This window comes from Aspergillus vadensis (assembly GCF_003184925.1).
Source record: "Aspergillus vadensis CBS 113365 unplaced genomic scaffold BO88scaffold_5, whole genome shotgun sequence".
Taxonomy (NCBI): Eukaryota; Fungi; Ascomycota; class Eurotiomycetes; order Eurotiales; family Aspergillaceae; genus Aspergillus; species Aspergillus vadensis.
The window spans coordinates 1,451,226-1,469,074 of record NW_020292043.1 but is presented as its reverse complement, the minus strand read 5'-3'; the positions used below and the strand labels follow the sequence as shown (position 1 = coordinate 1,469,074).

Here is a 17,849-nt window from a genome sequence, read left to right as displayed (position 1 = left end):
GATTTGAGTGTTTCATTGCTTTTGGGCACCAAACCCTAATTAGTTGTGTCTCCATAGGCCACCTTGACGGACATGTTCTTTCTGAAAGGCGGTATTGCTGTTGTTGCAAATAGTGAAGTAGTATGTCTAATCTGAATGACAAGATCAGTCGTGATGAAACTTTTTGGCATGTCAACTAAAATCCCTAGTCGAGCACGTAGCTCCCCATGTCACCGTGGCTTTCTGATCTCATACGTGTAGTCTCTTGACGTCTTCCATTTGAATGTCCACGCTGTATGGGTCTTCTGATAGCACCTCCTGGTTCAGGGCCACACTTGGGGAAAGCGAGTTTACTGAGTTCAGGTTGCGTACCGCCGACGTTTCATTTCCTTCTAACAGCTGAAAAATGTATGAATCTAGTTTCTACCGCCTTGAATTAAACTAGACCCCTTTGTGACTGATGTACCCGCGAATGAGTCGAACTAGCAAGATACGACTAGGCTCACGGGAGCGGACCGAAGGCAACCTTGAATCTCTCGTCATGTAACCCTGATCCACCCCATCCTCTCCGCGGAACAAGTACTGAGGATCCGCTAGCACAACCTCCAACTCGTCCCTGACGCCATGACTTGTTGACAAGTCCGTGGGTAAGCTTAGTCCAGAAGTCGAACGACCTCACTATCAATTTCGAGCAAGGATCTGCTTCTCCACGTTCCGCTCCGCCACTGGCGCGCCAATCGGCGAGTTACATTTAGACTTCTGCGGACTATACTCTATGGGCCCGTCTCGGCATCTTGAGTGACAAAGCAGTAGTAGTTATGGCCTACTGATGACAGCCTTGAGTCGCCAAACGACGTATGGCCAACACTTCCATTCTCATTCTGCTTGACGAGTCTCCATCGCAGACAGTATGCCTTCTGGTCTGGACGGGGTCTTGACGCGATATCCGGCTGGCTGTGAGGTCGTCATCGAGTCCGATTGTTCCGCTCACTATCCGTCATGACTATTACCATGATGTCCATCAGATAGCATGTATATAGAGGGCCTTCGGGAGAATGCTATTAGGTCAGTCAATTGGCCATTCGAACCGAAAATAGATCCTGCCTGAAGCAAGATGCGGTCTCATCTGCAGTCTGTCGTCCTTTTCTCACTCTGCCTCAGTCCGGCAGTGGCCACCCCGTATATCTACCACCGCCGGCCGGTCTTGCAGGAGTATCTGGGCCCCGAGGCAGATCAAAACCCACCCCAGCCGACGGAGCCATATGACTATGTGGTAGTCGGCGGCGGAGTAACTGGCCTCATCGCAGCCGGCCGCCTAGCTGAACATTACAATGTGGCCGTCGTGGAGCGGGGCGGATATTATGAGGAGATGACAGGCAACCTGAGTCAAGTCCCGGGATACACAGAACTCTTTGACAACAGCAACACTCCTCCCCGCGATGATGTGGAACATTGGTGGGAGATCCCCGGGACGCCGGTATGAGAATTCGCCCTTCTCCCTAAACCCAATCTCTTCTTTCCATCATACAGCAGGGCACTGACTCCTCAATGCATAGGAAACCAATAACCGCGCCTTGAACTTCACTGGTGGAAAGATGGTCAGTAATCTCCCCGATTCTGCCATTACTTCTGTGAACTGTTACAATATTGATCTGGCTGTTGAGATAGATTGGTGGCAGTCATGCCTTCTCCTATTTTGGTTACCTGCGTCCAACCTACGGAGCCATGCAAAAATGGGCCGATGAAGTTGGGGATCAGTCCTGGACCTACCCAAATACAGAGGAATATTTCGACAAGTCCATCAAGTTTACTCCTCCTAATTCCACTACGCGCTTGGCCAATGCTACACCCGAGTATGATCCCAGCCTCAAGGGCACTGGGCCTCTGGAGATTACCTACCCGCGCTGGGTGCACCCCTTCAGCACTTGGTTGGCCAAGGCCTTTGATGCTCTGGGGGTCAAGCATACCCTGAGTTATGCCAATGGCGAGCTTCTTGGCTCCAGCTGGATCCTAGACACCATCAACAGCACCGACGGCACCCGGAGCACCTCCTGGACAGCCTACGTCAAGAATGCCCCGCCGCCAAAGAAGCAGCTCGATATCTTCACCTTCACCCTCGCCGAGAAGATTCAGTTCGATGGGACCAAGGCCACGGGAGTGGCCGTCACCCGCGAAATTCCCAAAAAGTCCGGCGGTCCCCGGTCAATTGAGCAATTCACCATCGAGACGAAGAACGAATTGGTTCTGGCTGGTGGTGGTGTACTCTCCCCGCAACTCCTTATGGTCTCAGGTGTTGGGCCAACTAAACAATTGCAAGAGTTGAACATTGATCCAGTCCTGGAAAATGATGCGGTGGGCCAGAACATGCACGATCACATTGTCTTCGCAGTCGCCTATCGGGTGAAAACGCCAACCAGCTCAATTCTGTTGGATGATGAGAAGCGCTGGCATGAAGAAGATCTGTTCAAAGAGAACGTCACCGGCATGATGACCAATTGTGGTCCCGACTTTGGAGGTATTGTGGATATTCCCAGCGATCTGCGAAACTTCTCGTCATCGACCAAAGCAGGTACGTGCTAGATGCTCTTATTTTCTATCACACATTAGATGGTTTTACTGACGCGGATGTCGAAGACCTGGGTTCCTTGCCCAAGGACTGGCCCGAACTTATTGTCGTTTCTTTCCCGCTGGGTCATGACTACCCAGACGATGGCTACAACTATGCCTCCCTGATGGGCGTTCCTATGACTTCCATGTCAGTGGGTAATATCACTCTCAACTCCACCAAAATGAGCGATAAGCCCGTTGTGCACCCGCACTGGCTTACCAGCACGACCGATCTGGAAGTGTCGATTGCATCGCTCAAATACATGCGTCGGATCTTTGAAAACCCAGCCATGGAGCCCATTATTATCGGCGATGAGTTTGCTCCGGGCCCTGAAGCCGCCACCTGGGCTGAAGTTGAGCATGCCTTGAAGAACAGCTTCCGTTCGATGCATCACCCGGCGGCCACCCTGCGCATGGGTCGCGAGGATGACCCGAATGCCGTCTGTGATAGTCGAGGTTCAATCAAGGGATTAGACAATGGTAGGTTACTATCTTTCCTTTTCTTCCCTTGCCATAATCAGGTGAAATCGGTTGGCTAATCTGTCTAATTCTCTTCAGTCCGAGTTGTCGATCCTTCGGCATTCCCTTTCCTGCCCCCTGGTCTGCCTCTTGCCCCTGCCTGTAAGTTTGCTCTTTTACATGCCAACTACTTACTAATAAAACTTGGGACACTAATGTATTGCAGTCATGTTCGCCGAAAAGATTACCGATAACATCATCAACGACCAGAAGAGCGGAAAGAAGAAGGGCCACGATGAGCTCCGTACGGACTTGTAGATGATTAAGCTTTCGAAACAATAGCCATAATCTATGGGAATGAAAACATACTTGTGGCAGGTGCTTTTGACAGACTTTACTGTCTGTTAGTCACCGACTACGTTCACTTGCATCCATTGCTGCAGGATAAGATTCTATATTTATGATATCATGGCCTCCATGTGATCGAAACCTTTCATCTAAGTCCATGCTGTAATAGAGAATATGAGAGTTTGGAGGACGTGTAATGTATTACTTTGGCAATCTTTGCCCATGTGATGAAACTACAAGCTTCAACTCGAAAGATCCGGGGGCAGCACAACCGTGGGAGCTAAGCTTACCAAAAGTGCTAGGCATCTTCAAGCGCTTACAGAGACAAAACGAAAACCGTTTTCCCTTATGTTACAAAGCTAGTTGCTCTAGAGCGGCATTCCAAATAAGGCGATATTACCTGAAGCAGAGTCGATGACCTCACATTGCGCGCGGCCAAGTTGACGTCCCGTTCCACTTGCAATCACGATATATGGTTCAACCCTAAGCTATGGTATGCCGCTTTTCCACTTCCTATTCAAAGCGCAGTACGACTTCCGTTCTCAATTTCCGTGTGATCAAGGCTTCTATTAGATGGTATGTCCGCTGCGGGGTCAAGATGAACGAGAGAAATATGCTTGGAAAGCGGCCTTCCACCCCCATAAGGTTTTCTCACGTATATAAGCAAAAATGAAAGGGATACTTTACGTGATTCATGCAGTTGATCTTGGTTCGAAATGAGGGGAAAGTGTTAGCCAGTCCTCCAGTATCTTCACAATCCTATCGTGCTGATAAGCTTTTGCCGCCAAAAGTGCTTTTCGCCCCCCAACATCGTCGGGGAGAACATCAGGTCTTCGGTTTGCAAGTAACCGACGCACCACGTCTTCGTGACCATTCACTGCGGCTTCAGACAAGGGCGTAAATCCAAACATGTCTTTAAAGTCAGGCTTGGCCTTTCCTGTAGTTAGAAGTAGGTGAACAACAGCTGCATGGCCGCTAGTGGCAGCGTGCATGAGTGGCGTGATTCCGAGTGAATCTGCTGCATCGACATTAATTCCTTCTGTCGAGAGTAGCTGGATAACAATATTTTCGTAACCTCTAGATGCAGCGTATGCCAGTGGTGTCATCCCATACCAATCTTTGACGTCAGGTTCAATGTTTTCTGTCGAGAGTAGTTGCATAGCAATGTCTGTGTAGCCTCCATATGCAGCGTACGCAAGTGCTGTCTTCCCATCCAAGGCCTTTGCATTTGGATCAGACTTCCCTGTAGCTAAGATTCTATCCACAAGGGCCTTATTTCCACTCCATGCAGCGTAGAGCAATACGGCTTCTGCGCACGGACTATTCAAGTGGGAGAAGAGGTCCTCCATGGTAACTAGTAGCTCTACAATCTCACCCCATCTATTCAAGGCTGCGCTTTGAAGCATTCTGTTCCAACCTTGCTCGGAGAGAGGTACCTGGAGACGTAATGACTGACTTTAGAATAACGCCAATCTCTAATGGGCTTCTTGGAAGGGGAATCGGGGATGGGCAACACCTACCTCCGTGCAGCTCATTTCCAAGAGCGACTTGATCATGGCAGGATTTGAGCGTTCGATTGCCAGTAACATTGGCTTCTTGCCATTTTCGTTTGTGGTATTCACATTTACAGGCTGTGTTGCTAACAGTCGATTGAACACAAGCTCGTCGTTACGCTCGATGGCGGAGCATAAATGAGCAGTAATATCGGCATTGTCTCTCATTAACAGTAAATCAAACATCTTCTCCCGTCCATATTGCATAGCACAGTGTAATAAAGTTTGATTAGCCATGTTCTGAGCACTCAAATTTATGCGATCCATTCTGATAAGTTTGGTGAAGATATATTGTTGCTCAAATCGAATGGCGTAATGCAAAGGCGTGTCGCCGTGTACATCGGGTGCATTCAAGTCAACCTCGCGCATAGCTAACATTCTGTCGAACATGGAGTCGCGGCCGTACTGGATCACGTAATGTAGATACTGCTTCCCATCTTTATCCGGCTGATTGAGGTTAACATGGATGTGTGTTATGAGGTTCGCAAACATAGCTTCTCGATCATATTGGATGGTGTAACGGAGCGCCATTTCGATACAAGCGGTAGAGGAAGCTGAAGCGTCTTGCAGCTGGCTTCGGATGATGGAATCGAGAAAATCCCTATGGTCATTCCTAACAGCATAGGAAACCAGAAAGTCAAGATCACGCCTGCTCGGTATAGAACCACATGGCTTGTCTTTATATATTGCCAGAATTAAATTCGATAGGTCATATTTGGCAAGGATATAAGGAAGACATGCAGATTCCGTGTGTCGACGGGCTTTGTACCTCTCGAGAATATTGCTGCAACGCTTCCAGCGGGAGAAATTGAAGTTGCCAAGAAAGCATCCCTGGCGGATGCCACCCTTCTCTGCAGCTTCAGAGTGTTGAAGGACATTGTGGACCGCGTATTGTAGGAATGGGACCTTTCGACAAACAGAGCCCCGTAAGGCCTTGAGCTCATCCCTGGAAGCAGATGCAATAAACTGTTCGTCTGCAATGCGGTTGCTAGTTTCGGAAAGGAGGGTGTTGTTGCAACACTGCTTCAGTCGATCATGACTGGAAGCCTCGAAGTTCCCCTGATGCTCAGGCCAGAGCTCGCGCAATCCATTCTCTTTCAGCAAAAAATCTCGGACGGACTCGTGTATAAATTGAACGGTCTTTGCTTTTGATCTAGTTGTCTCAGCGAGTCCTTTGGAGGCGCTCAGTATGAATCGATCGATATCCTGCTCAGTTACGTCTTCAGGGTCCCAGGCCTCCGTCAAATTATCGGGATCGGCAGAAAGGATGGCAAAGTACAACTCCTCCCGTTTGAGCGGTCGTCTTGCAAATAGAATCCACTGAATACTAAGTAAGAGATCCTCCATGTTCGCAGTATCCCTGGTCAGTATGTCTATGAAAAGATCACTGAGTTTGGCCGGGGTCTCACGAAGTCTCTTGCGGAGGGCATGCAAGCGACCGCGCTGGAATTCGCGGTTCAAGATTCGCACAACAAGTACCATCCACAAGAAGATCCCTGAGGCCTTCGCCTGTATTTCGCGTCGGATATCTTCGGCTTGCTTACTGCGCCCAATCTTGAGCTCGCTTTGCAGGTATCGAGTAATATCGTTAGCGTGACCTTCCTGATCCTCCAGTATCAGTTCCAGCCCCTCCTCGATAGCAATGTGGGGGTAATGACGGCTTGAGAAGCAGACATGAAGGTGGACATTTGATGAAATTGCATGCTCTCCAAGGGATTGGATGAATTCAACCATGGCGCGGACCTGTTCTTCTTCGCATTCGTCAAGGGCATCGACAAAACAGATGACGCGACGACCGCCAAGTTGTGAGATTGACCGGCGGAGGGTGCACTGAAGTATCTCATGACACCAAGGATACTCCTCGTCCCAGCGCTCAAAGTCAAGTTCGTCGAGAAGTACCTGGAGTTCTGGGACTTTTTCCAGTATTTGCGCCAACAAGGATCGGTACATCCCCAATGTTGACTTTTCCACATCTTCCCCTCTGGCATTGAAGAAAAATGAGATTACCTTGGTGTCTGCATCCACTGTTGCATCGGCCTGTAGAAATGCGAATTTCATCATAGTGGATTTGCCACTTCCTGCCTTTCCCTTGATCCAAAGAAAGCCACGGTGCTCTGGGAAACGATTGCTGTCCATCCAGTTCACGTATTCCTGCTTCTCAAGAAGCCATCTGCAGGTTTTGGCATGTGCGGGCTTTATGGTAGCTTGCCGACTCTCGTGTTGATCAGGTCGCAGAGCATCCATCATCGATGCGCGGTGCTGGGCAGCCGTGATTGCCCCAGGAACAGCAGGGTCAGAGATCGGCCCAAGGCCGCAGACACCGATCGTAGCAAGCAGCTGCTTTGCATATGCAGCCGCGGTGGCAGCCGCATAGCCCTGCCAGTCCTTGTTTTTATGCGAGTCTGAGTAGTCCGAAACACCTCGGATGACAATACATGGAAAGTTGTCCATCAGCCCAGCCGCTTCCATTTCGAAACATAATATACCATTGAGCTCCGCTGCTAACAAATCGCGGGTTTGTGCATGCTTTATCACTTGGTTTCCGGATGCGATCAGGCCGTAATGAACAACTGGCCGATCAGAGCTGCGTGTCGACCGGACAAGCAGTTTTTCACGGTCGCAAGACTCGCAGGTCGGTTCAGCTGGGTCATGTTCGTAATCCGAAGCAAAGAGAAGGTCTCTCTGAGAGCCGGGAGACGTGGACGTCTGCACCATCTGCGGATTACGCGCCAACATCTCAGATATCAGGACGGGTATCTGGCTGCCATTGCGGAGGTCCGCCGCCCGAAGGTTACTGACTGCTGTCAGAAGGGCAGTGGACGGCTTATTCAAAGTGCCTGTTCGTTCGAAGTGCCCTTGTCTGATGGTCTTGCCATAGTCGTATTGCACCACGCCCTCGCAGCAGGGAGTGGGAATGCTCACCACGACATCCCCAAGCCGGATATCCACCGATGCAGACGGCACCCCTCCCCCGATCCCGACCATAACCAGATGGTGAATTGATCCAAAACTGATGAACATGTTACTGGCGACAGTGGCTGCTGATGTGGTGCCATAGACGCCGGCGGGGAGACAAGCGATCACGATGTTGTGACGGCCGATGGACCCGAGGGTATACGAATTGCTGTCGCGCGCGTGGATAGGCAAGGCTGGATGGATCTGATCCAGCATGGCCATTGCTGCCGCTGCTTCAATGGCAAGAGCACACACCCAGCCGATGGTGTAGTCATCGTGGGAGAGTCGCCTAGGACTCTCTCCCAGGTCGAGTTTCCTCCGCTTCGGGGGATTTTGCAGGAGATGCGGTTGTTGATGTTCCATGCGAGGCGATGTAGGGATATAACGGGCTCTTCCCACGGCCTCACAGATCAGAACAAGTGTCCCTATGCCCAGGTGTTGGTGAATCAGTCTCGAGAGGGTTTTTTCTGTGCAGGCTGTGTAAAAGTGGGAGAAAGCCATCTATTGATAGCGCCCAAATGTCCGACCGGCGAATCTCTCAGCCTCGTCAGGCCTGATGGCGTGGCAGTGTACTTAGTATGCATCTCCTGCATTCAACCACGCTAAGTGCAGAGCTTGCAATGGGCTTGATGCCTGATTTGCTGAACTGGCAATCCTTCACTACTACTTTCTTCCACCCCGCTCCATGATCCCCTTCCAATTACTCGCATCCGTAGAACGATGTCTGGCGCTGAACTTTCCTCATGCTTGATCCAACACATCTACTTTGAGTAAAGGGTGCATACTGCTGAGTGGACAATGAATGAATTTAAACCATCAGTTTCAATTCTCATTCCAACAGAACATCAATGTTTTCCTGTCTCTCTACTCGGTTAGATCCGCTCAGCCTCGACCACTCCCAGTCCATCGCCGGCGCGAGTCCAGAATTTATTCACTCGCAATCCTACCGAGTCCAGCAACCGCGTCCACTGCTGCGTTGTCCGCTCCAGTCCCGAGCAAAACACCATCACTGCCACGTCTGTCATACCGTGAATCGCCGAAGCATTCTGGTCGGGTACGATATATTCTTCCATGATTAGCTTGGAGTAGCCTGGCTCCATCGCTTCCACGACATAGTTGAGGATGATCCGGGCTTTCTCATCGGACCAATCATGCATGACATTCTTGAAGTAGTAGACACGAGCACCTGCATACCCTCATCAGTTACTGATCGCTTTCAAGCACACTGGCAAAGACGAGGAATCTCACCTTTGACGGGCTGCTGCTCCGTGAAGAAGTTATACTTGACGGGGACAATGTTGGCCCCTTCCAAGTCCTGCGCCCCTCGCCCCTCGTCGATTACCACCGGCAGATCCTCCAGCACCAACTTCCCCGGTGCATTGGGGAACCGTTTCTTGAATCCCAGAAGGTCATGGCCTCGGCCACCACCAATGTCCACAATCAAGGCCCGATCGGAATTGCTGTCAGCATCGGCCAATACCCGATCTTGCACAGGGAACCAGTCCGCCCAGTGCGGGCGATCCGCACGCTGGCCTTCCATAAAGTTGTTGAACCGAGCTAGGGCTTCGGGATTCTGGCAGAGCCACATAAACCCGTCTTCTTTCATGTTGTTGGTGTACTGTAGGGGCGCAAACAGAGGATCTTCGGGGTTACGGTAGTTGGTGACTTGAAGGTATTCCGGGGTCTTCTGGATGGTGGGAAGGAATTCGCAGAACCTGATGGAAGCCTGCGTCTTAGTGACCGTCACGAACAACTGGCTTTCCCTTCCCCATATGGCTACTTACAAGGACTCCACCACTCCAACAGACGTTCGGTTGACCATCTCCTTGGTCACTGCGGTCGGCAAATACTCACCGGGGACTGGCTCAGCCGCAAAGCCAAATGCCACGCAGAGACGCATCATTCGCTCTAATATAGTTCGAGCAGTCAGCATTAGAAGCTAGTTGACCAAAGCATGGCATAGATCTCATATATACCGACTAGGAGGGGATCCGCAGGCTTCAACGCTGCAAGCTCGCTCACGGGCACTGGCCTCGTCGCGTTGGCCAAAGCAGGGAACACCTTCATGTCGTGAGCAACCTTCACAGCCATCAGGGCGGTCGGCTTGTTCATCGTTAGCATAAGCGGACATCTGAAGTAACCCAGCGGCTCAGGGCCTACGGACTCACCGTATATGCTAGTTTCAGAATTGCATCGCGAGGTTTCTCCAGTGCTCTCGCCAGCTGGGTTGCCTTCTCGAGAGCATCGATCCGGTTGTATTCAGTTCCATCGGCCTGAAAAGCTTCCAGCGACGACTGGACATCTGTCCAAATACTCTGGAGTGAATCTGTGTTCATTGTGTCAAAAAAATGTGCTCTGAGACGGCGAAAGGCGATGTGGGAAGAACGGTCATCGACGACTCAAGACACCCCTCCTTTTATATCCTTCGCCTCCCTGTTCCGGGGTGTGCTTGTCCAAGGCTTCAGACATAGCGGGGGATAGTGAGAATAGTAGGTCCAGTCCGGGAGGGTTTCCAACTGGAAGGTGGGTGGCATCCCGTAGCGTTCCTCGCTAACGCGAGCTAATCCTGAGGTGACCTGGCTGAACGCCAGTAAGACGGTTCATTCTGTCAGACTGTCAACAGATTTAGGTCCCGCTCCGATGATAGTGACAGGTGGTTAAGCTCATTGGAGCCAGACATCATGTGCAATTCCTTCCACTTCGTCGATCACGTAGCTAGCAAGTACCAACACCGTTTAAGAAGGAACACGCCTCAACCGTTCAACAGATAGTAGTGGGGATCACAATGCCGCGCCAAAAAGATATAATGCTATATCTCTGATGTCTCGTACTTGGTATGGAGCATTGCCCCGTCATCCATCTTACCTAGTTTGCTGCCCCGAATCGGCTCCACCACCCGCAATTACGCATCTTTGCGCAGCACCTCCTGACGTTCCGAGCTTCGCGGTCGAAAAGGAAATTGGTCGACACGGCTACTATCTACATCCCTACCAAATAGTCGTGCAGTAGTATCCCTCACTAATTACTTTAACGCAATTCTGATACGAGGATGATGAAATACGACATTGGGATGTGCATGGAACAGAGCTTATCCAGGAGTCCGCAAAGAGAACACTCAAAAGGAAGGGAGGAGAAAAAATAACATAATACGAAATGACTATATCCAATGATATGTTTAGTGGAGAATATTCGAAGGGGAAAAGAGAGGCTACGGTTTTAGTGCCAATCCTTCGCTGACTCCGATACAGTGTCGATAGTTAGCTAATTAGTTAAAAAACGCCTGAGGGACCTGGATCCTCTCCCATAGTATATAGTAGATTTGTTCTTGTTCGGTCCATCTTCACGTCTTCCTTGACATCTCAGCCTCTCTCCCATTCAATCGTCCTCGTCCAGTAGAAATCTGGTCCATGCATTGCCTGTGATGGGCAACATTTGACGGTCCGCCGGGGAGAGATGCTTCCGCGGCTCTCGTGGGTCTCATTTTCCTATTCAGGGCCAAATCCGATATGGATCAACCGCTGTGCGGATCCCGCTCCTCACACGGGACGACAATTGATACTAGAGCCTTAAACTCCTGTGGAGAATGTACCGGACCATAATTCCGATTGGTAAACCAAACGTCGATCGCAGGCAGCGATGCCGTGTCGGGGGTGACGGATGGATTCAACGCCCCAATCTTATTTGTCACTAAGAAAAAAACTATATCCAGCGGAGGGCTCAGACCACGGAACCTTATGTTAATATTCTTCTTTTTTAGAGGCGGAACGAGTGGGCAAGCCCACGATGGAGCCGCCTGCCACCTGGCTCAAACACCTGGATGCTCTTCCTAAGTCCCTACAGCTTGGATACAGTGCGTAAGCACCAAGCAGTGTATGCTTAGGGTCCACTGTCGGCCTCAGCTTTCAACCCTCTCGACGCAAAGAGCGTCCGGTGCTCCTGCCACTACTCAGGCTTTCTAGAACCGCCCAGTAATATGGAAGCATTTAGTGGTCCATGCCAACCTCAATTTTGGTGCTGCCCTGACGCCTGCCACAGTCCTGTCCCTCATCCCGTCCGATGAGGCATGAGAACCTACAAGGTTTGGCTGACTCCGACCGGTAGCCGTTTGAGTTAGGCTTAATTTGACTTCACCCATGGTTGAGGAACTACTAGTTGGTTTCTGCTATGTATGATTCGCATTCTTCTTGCAGCAGCGAGAGAGGGAGAGAGCGATCCGCGGCTTTCCGAAACCGGATCCATTGACGAGAATCGGCCGCAGATGGGCGTGGATAGCCTCTTTGTCTGGCGATGGAAGGCTAGTGCTAAATCCTTTGCTTTAGCGTGTGTTGGATTCCCTCTCCACTCCAGCTTCACCAATCTAGTCAGAGGAATTATGAGGCGGGTTTTCCTTTTCCTTGCTGGGTAACCGATAGTCTGCTATGTTTGTGTCACTGGATGCAAAGTGCAGAGCGACGGTCATTGTCGCCATATCCTTTCCCTTGACTGCTTTTCCCCTTTTCTGGCCGTGTGGTAAGGGCTTCAACCATGTCGCAACGTTCGGATACAACATTTTCTCCGTAACCCCGACCGTTATTTCATCCCATGGTTCTTTTTCGTCTTTCACTCAATACACACAAGTCCCACTGCCTTTGGTGATCTTTTGTCGAAGAAAATGGGCTACAATCTCACCGCAGAGATGTTCAGTGAATGGGCAATAGGGCTGGTAGTCATTGCAGTTCGATTGTACACGCGCTTCTCCGTGGACCGTGGAATGTTCCGCTGGGACGATGTGTGCCTGGTGCTTGGAACGGTAGGATTTCAGACCAGTATGCCTCTTGCGGTGAAAGGCGGGCTAATTAGCATCAGCTTTTCTGGACTCTCCTTGTTGTATTCCTATACTTGTGCACCGGTAAGCTTATTTGAGTCGTACCTTAATTGGTTGACACTGATTCATCAATACTCCATGCTTAGCTGTCTATGGCAGCAATATAGGTCTCAATGCCACCACTGCCGCTGAGGTACCGGATGGTCAGGTCCCATCGTTAACCAAAGGCTCAATTTATGCGTTTCTTGCCTGGCTTTCGTACATTCTTATGGTGTGGTCTTTCAAGGGAGTGCTTGTGTTTCTCTACAACAGACTCACGTAAGCATCAAGCTTAGGCCCATTGCTTCGCGATAGGGATAGGCATAAGTCTGACGGATTATAGGATCGGTCTTTCGCAACACCGACTAGCCTTGGCTGTGGGCGCCTTCACAATGTGCACATTTGTCACCTCACTACTCTTCGACCTTCTTATGTGCAGGCCGATCGAGAAAAATTGGCAGGTCAAGCCATATGCAGGAAGTAAGTTATAATGCCTTGCAGGTCATCCTCCTCGACTAACACAAGTTAAGACAACTGCACTGTGCGCCCATTGAACTACATCGTCATTGAGGTCTTAAGCATCTTGTAAGTGTGATATTCACCGTCGGTCATCTATGCTTGCTCACCAATTGCACCAGAACCGATCTCTGTATCATGTGCGTCCCGATTCCACTGATTATCGTCGCCAAAATTCCGACGTCTCAGAAGTGGATCCTCACGGGTCTGTTTTCCTCCGGCATCTTCGTCATGATCGCTGCCGCTCTTCGAGCATATTACTCCGTCAAAGACCTTTCGACTCTCGCTACAGCTTTGGGTTGGGCATCACGGCAGGCCTTTGTCTCAGCCATCATTGTCTGCGCCCCGGGGATCAAGCCTCTCCTCTCTCGCTTTTCCTGGTTTGCATCCTACAGTTCTTCCCGCGGATACGACAAAAAGGACCGAAGCCGAACGACCTTTTTCAACTCCAAGAGTGGGGGTCGAGATGCTACAATGGTCAGCACCTGTGAACCTCAGCCGTATGAGCTCTCGTCTATGGGCTGGCCAAAGAAACGGCAAAATTCGTCGGGGGAGAGCCAGGAACATATTATGGATATTCTGCCGGCATCACAACAGGGCTACGTGGGCGACCCCGAACGAAACATGGGCATTATGATAACGACAGATGTCACTCTTGCGCATGAGGAAGCCTCTCCTGAAGATCTGCACAATGTATCCACCACCCCTCCATATGGGCACTGAAGCCAGTGGCTGTATACGGAGCTTGGGTGTAACATTATCATGCTCAACATGTTAAAATGGCGTCAATCTAAGGCGATATCATTTCCCATTTTGTGTGCACGAATAACCCATATTGGGCTGACACGGTTCTTCCGTGGTGTCCCAGCGGATCGCTATGTTTACGGTCCTGATTTACTATGACCATATCAATTAATGCTTAATACATCACGAGAATTTGATAGATCTACGTCACCTACTATGCCAAATGCGTCACTGTGAATGCCGCCCTGGTTTTCCACGACTCCTTGGGTTGCCTTCATCCTAGCACCAGGTTTTTGCTACGGGCTTCTCTTCTTAACCAGGAAAAGGGCTGTCACAGGAATGCCAGTCTGTTTAAAGTGCAAGTTTTCTCACAATCTCAGGCTTCCGTTCGCAGATTTATGGCAGCTAATGCGTCAAGAACAGAACGACACCCTTGGAGAAAAACACACTGCAACAACTGTCGTACGAGGCATGACCAACTTCATATTTATGTGTGCTCAAGACAGAACCCAATCAAAAAGTGCCATAATGACATCACAGCCATAAGAAATTGTGCCATCGTGTGCTACTTCATGAGCTCATCTCTTTCCGGGCGTGGACTGCTGGCCACTTTGGTGGGTTCCCGATGACGGGCCCTGAGAGGAACGGGTGCTGGATGCTGCAACGTTGGCATTGCGATCGGCAGCTCCTTGAGCTCGAGCAGCGAAGCCACCAGAGCTCATATCTTTTCCACCTTGGGCCTGTAGCTCTGTGAGCTTGTAATCTATGCCAGCATACAGCACCTGCTAACTTGGGTGGACTGGATGCGGGAAGCATCCGACTTGCTCATCTGGTTGGAAGGCATGTGGATATAACAGCGACTGGTTCCTAGTATACTGGGGTTTGTTTTGGAATGGATCTTTGGTGCGTTAGAAGTTTGTTCAAAAAGATCTTCAACCCCCCATATATACTACGGACTTTTTTCACATGTCTGTACTACAGGTGTAGTATTGCTTATGTCCTTCGTCATGGGTAACCATTCCGGTGCCATTCTCCGTCCAGCCACTACCTGGTACAGTACAGCTTGACATCGTCTTCTATAACCCAGCTAGCCCTGTTCATTGGTTGGGACATACCCGGAGTCCCTAGAGTCTAGACCTTGCCCTTCGCTATACTCACGGCTCGCATGGTCGCAATCTGCTTGCTGAGAAGGAGGATGCGACTACCCCGCAAAGTCTCTGGCGCTTTGGTCTCTGTGACCCTCCTATCTGCACTACCTCATGGAATTTCACTAGCCATCCTACTTCGCCTTCTGTTGCACTGGAAGGGCCCCTAGACCGTGCCAGGAAGCCAGCCCTTCTACGGAAACAGTCAGCACTGCTGTGTGGCCCTAAGGTCAGGTTTTGTCTATCACCACCACGGTATAGCTGATGATATGATATTCCAACATGATCCTGTGCAGCTTGTGGCCATACATAGTCAACCAGCGGGCCGGCACGCCATCATTTGCGTGGTGTTCAATTGAGACTCAGGTGGCGAATCCAACCATCGAAACTTCCTATCTAATGGATTTGAGTCCCAGATGTCCGTCGAATCTGGGAGAATGTGCGAAACCAATGCATGTTGGGACCTTTTCTAGGGATGGTTGCTTCACCATGACGAAAGCGACCGACAACAGCTTGCAGTGGCACCGTGTAGCTTGTAGCTTGTAGGTTGTAAGTTTTGTACCACAGAAAAAATGCACGCCAGTGGAATAATCTGGAAACGAGCGGGGAATGAGTTGGCATGACAGCTTCTCCCGGGCGATGACCAGCAGCAGCACACCGTATACTTGGTGGTTGAATGAATCCTGACTCCATCCCTCCCTTTCTTGTGGCGGGTGGCAAACCAGGTGGTTATCACGTGATTACGCGTCGAACCCGCGAGAAGCGTCCGGGGGTGCCTGGGGCCTTCCCGCTGTCTCTGGCGGGCACTAACCCGCCTGGGCCACTGGTGCCAGCGATCGTTCAGGGAGCTTCCAGCTTCCTCCAGCAGCTCCCCCTACGAGCTGGTACCTGCCTCTACCAGTCGCCATCATGGGGTCCAAAAGTTATATAAGGCCCTTCGAGGTCTCTTCCGGTCGATTCTCATCATCGCAACAGACATCAAGCATCTACTACTACGAATACAACAATCGCAACCAACATCTACTACAACCAACACTACCACTATCATAACAAATCTACCTGCCACAATGTCTCTCTTCCGAACCATCCCTACTGCTGGCGACTTCGCCCCTCTCTTCCGCCTGCTGGACGACTATGATCTCCACCGCTCCGGCCAAGGCTCCTCGGTGACTTCTGCTCGCACCTTTGCGCCTCGCTTCGACGTCCGCGAGACCTCGGATGGCTACCACCTTGATGGTGAGCTGCCCGGCATCGCCCAGAAGGACGTCGACATTGAGTTCTCCGACCCTCAGACTCTCGTGATCAAGGGTCGCACCGAGCGCGAATACCATTCCTCGGACAATGACGAGGCCCAGAACACCCCTGCCCCGGAGAACACCAACAACAACAACCAGGGCGAGGGCAGCGCTGTCGTCCCCTCGGGCGATAAGCAGGTCTCTAAGAACAAGTCCAAGGCCAAGCACCACTACTGGGTCAGCGAGCGCTCCGTTGGCGAGTTCCACCGCACCTTCTCCTTCCCTACTCGCGTCGACCAGGATGCTGTCAAGGCTTCCTTGAAGAATGGCATCCTGTCCATCTTCGTGCCTAAGGCGGCTGCTCCTTCTTCGAAGAAGATTACCATCGAGTAAAAATTGATCGGTGGTGCGACGAATAACGACTTGATGATGGGTTTCGAAATTGTTCCATAGCGTGTGATGTTGTTACTCTGTTGTCTTCATTCCCTTTGTTTCTTATCTGTGCCAGAATGCTGGGGGATTAGTGTCTAATAGTCGAGGTGTGCATTCTCAGTCGTTGCTGGGTTTTTGCTCCTTTCTGATATTGTATCATATTAATACTATGCATTATTTGAAAGTTTGAATTCTCTCTTTCGCTCCTTTGGTAGTATTCCCGGGTAAAAGTAACCACTGGACTTGATAATCGAAACATCGCAATACGTTTCGAAATTATAAAAAGCACTACTTAGTCATGACCCTCGTACATAGACCACTCCTATGGTTGTTATACTGCTGTCGCCAAGGCCCAGTGTCGACCCACATGTCGCATACGCCGCCATTGCAGCTAACAAGCGCAGCGACTTACCTAGTATGTATTGCGCCCGTCTAAATAGTAGCATGACTCAATGTTACTGATGTTCTCTGGGTGGGATGACATGGTGAATGGCCTAAATAGAGTGACTTAGGAGTAGTTGCAGTCTGTTGTAGCAGTATACTTCAACTTACAATGATTGGTCGTAACTATATATATCTCCATGGCACATCCCGAACGAAAAGCAAAAAGAACCAAATGTGCAAATTGCAGCGAAAATACCAGACCACAGTCAATAATGGCCTCCAAATAGTCTATAAATCTCGAATAATACTCGAGAAATGTGGTTTTTGTTGGAATATCTTAAGCAGCAGCTTGATTTACAGCTAATGATGTAGTGTTTTAGCGGTAGCTTATGTAGCAAGAAATAGAGATAGATTATATCTCCAATCCTCGATGGTCTAACGGTCATGATTTCCGCTTGTCAATCCCTTTCGGGAACAAGCGCGGGAGACCTGGGTTCGACTCCCAGTCGGGGAGATCTCTTTTTTGTTTTTGTTTTTTTCCCACCCGGCTCGGTCCCGTGCTCTTATCTTCCGCATTCCGAATTCGCCCGATCGCGCCACATGCGATCTTATCTCTAAGCGCCATGTGTGATGTTCTTTATTCATTTCT

General features: G+C 50.3%; 6 protein-coding genes and 1 non-coding gene across 7 annotated transcripts; 4 read left to right on the top strand and 3 right to left on the bottom strand.

Annotated features, from left to right (window-relative positions):
- Positions 1 to 1,093: 1,093 nt before the first annotated feature.
- On the top strand, positions 1,094 to 3,605 carry BO88DRAFT_478765 (GMC family oxidoreductase; the record flags this gene model as incomplete). The annotated part of the gene is made up of 6 exons (XM_025712020.1): positions 1,094 to 1,456; positions 1,536 to 1,577; positions 1,648 to 2,548; positions 2,614 to 3,066; positions 3,145 to 3,207; positions 3,272 to 3,605. 6 exons carry the CDS (start codon positions 1,094 to 1,096, stop codon positions 3,361 to 3,363), a joined length of 1,914 nt encoding a protein of 637 aa, XP_025565654.1. The 3' UTR covers positions 3,364 to 3,605.
- Positions 3,606 to 4,085: 480 nt separating this feature from the next.
- On the bottom strand, positions 4,086 to 8,264 carry BO88DRAFT_334996 (ankyrin; the record flags this gene model as incomplete). The annotated part of the gene is made up of 3 exons (XM_025702829.1): positions 4,086 to 4,319; positions 4,422 to 4,829; positions 4,914 to 8,264. The coding sequence occupies 3 exons, from the start codon at positions 8,262 to 8,264 to the stop codon at positions 4,086 to 4,088; spliced, it is 3,993 nt and encodes a 1,330-aa protein (XP_025565653.1).
- Positions 8,265 to 8,773: 509 nt separating this feature from the next.
- Positions 8,774 to 10,237, bottom strand: BO88DRAFT_478759 (O-methyltransferase; the record flags this gene model as incomplete). Its single annotated transcript, XM_025712019.1, has 5 exons — positions 8,774 to 9,087; positions 9,150 to 9,616; positions 9,686 to 9,809; positions 9,878 to 10,004; positions 10,070 to 10,237. 5 exons carry the CDS (start codon positions 10,235 to 10,237, stop codon positions 8,774 to 8,776), a joined length of 1,200 nt encoding a protein of 399 aa, XP_025565652.1.
- Positions 10,238 to 12,552: 2,315 nt separating this feature from the next.
- Positions 12,553 to 14,137, top strand: BO88DRAFT_478746 (uncharacterized protein; the record flags this gene model as incomplete). Its single annotated transcript, XM_025712018.1, has 6 exons — positions 12,553 to 12,690; positions 12,747 to 12,789; positions 12,852 to 13,023; positions 13,088 to 13,224; positions 13,275 to 13,329; positions 13,383 to 14,137. 6 exons carry the CDS (start codon positions 12,553 to 12,555, stop codon positions 13,981 to 13,983), a joined length of 1,146 nt encoding a protein of 381 aa, XP_025565651.1. The 3' UTR covers positions 13,984 to 14,137.
- A 63-nt stretch (positions 14,138 to 14,200) lies between these two features.
- BO88DRAFT_403153 (uncharacterized protein) lies at positions 14,201 to 14,896 on the bottom strand. Its single transcript, XM_025706292.1, has 2 exons — positions 14,795 to 14,896; positions 14,201 to 14,744 (listed from the first exon to the last, which is right to left on the bottom strand). The coding sequence occupies exons 1-2, from the start codon at positions 14,846 to 14,848 to the stop codon at positions 14,583 to 14,585; spliced, it is 216 nt and encodes a 71-aa protein (XP_025565650.1). The 5' UTR covers positions 14,849 to 14,896; the 3' UTR covers positions 14,201 to 14,582.
- Positions 14,897 to 16,205: 1,309 nt separating this feature from the next.
- Positions 16,206 to 17,166, top strand: BO88DRAFT_403152 (Hsp20/alpha crystallin family protein). Its single transcript, XM_025706291.1, has one exon. The coding sequence runs from the start codon at positions 16,217 to 16,219 to the stop codon at positions 16,775 to 16,777; it is 561 nt and encodes a 186-aa protein (XP_025565649.1). The 5' UTR covers positions 16,206 to 16,216; the 3' UTR covers positions 16,778 to 17,166.
- Positions 17,167 to 17,624: 458 nt separating this feature from the next.
- On the top strand, positions 17,625 to 17,714 carry BO88DRAFT_t69. Its single transcript has one exon. It is a non-coding gene; the product is annotated as a tRNA-Asp (tRNA).
- Positions 17,715 to 17,849: the final 135 nt, after the last annotated feature.

Bases quoted from the DNA above. Each gene is read 5' to 3' on its own strand.
- BO88DRAFT_403153 (XM_025706292.1), bottom strand. From the start codon at position 14,848: ATGCCTTCCAACCAGATGAGCAAGTCGGATGCTTCCCGCATCCAGTCC. The intron at 14,745-14,794 runs GTTAGCAGGTGC...ACAGAGCTACAG, and splicing joins CCCGCATCCAGTCCACCCAA to GCCCAAGGTGGAAAAGATAT.
- BO88DRAFT_403152 (XM_025706291.1), top strand. From the start codon at position 16,217: ATGTCTCTCTTCCGAACCATCCCTACTGCTGGCGACTTCGCCCCTCTC.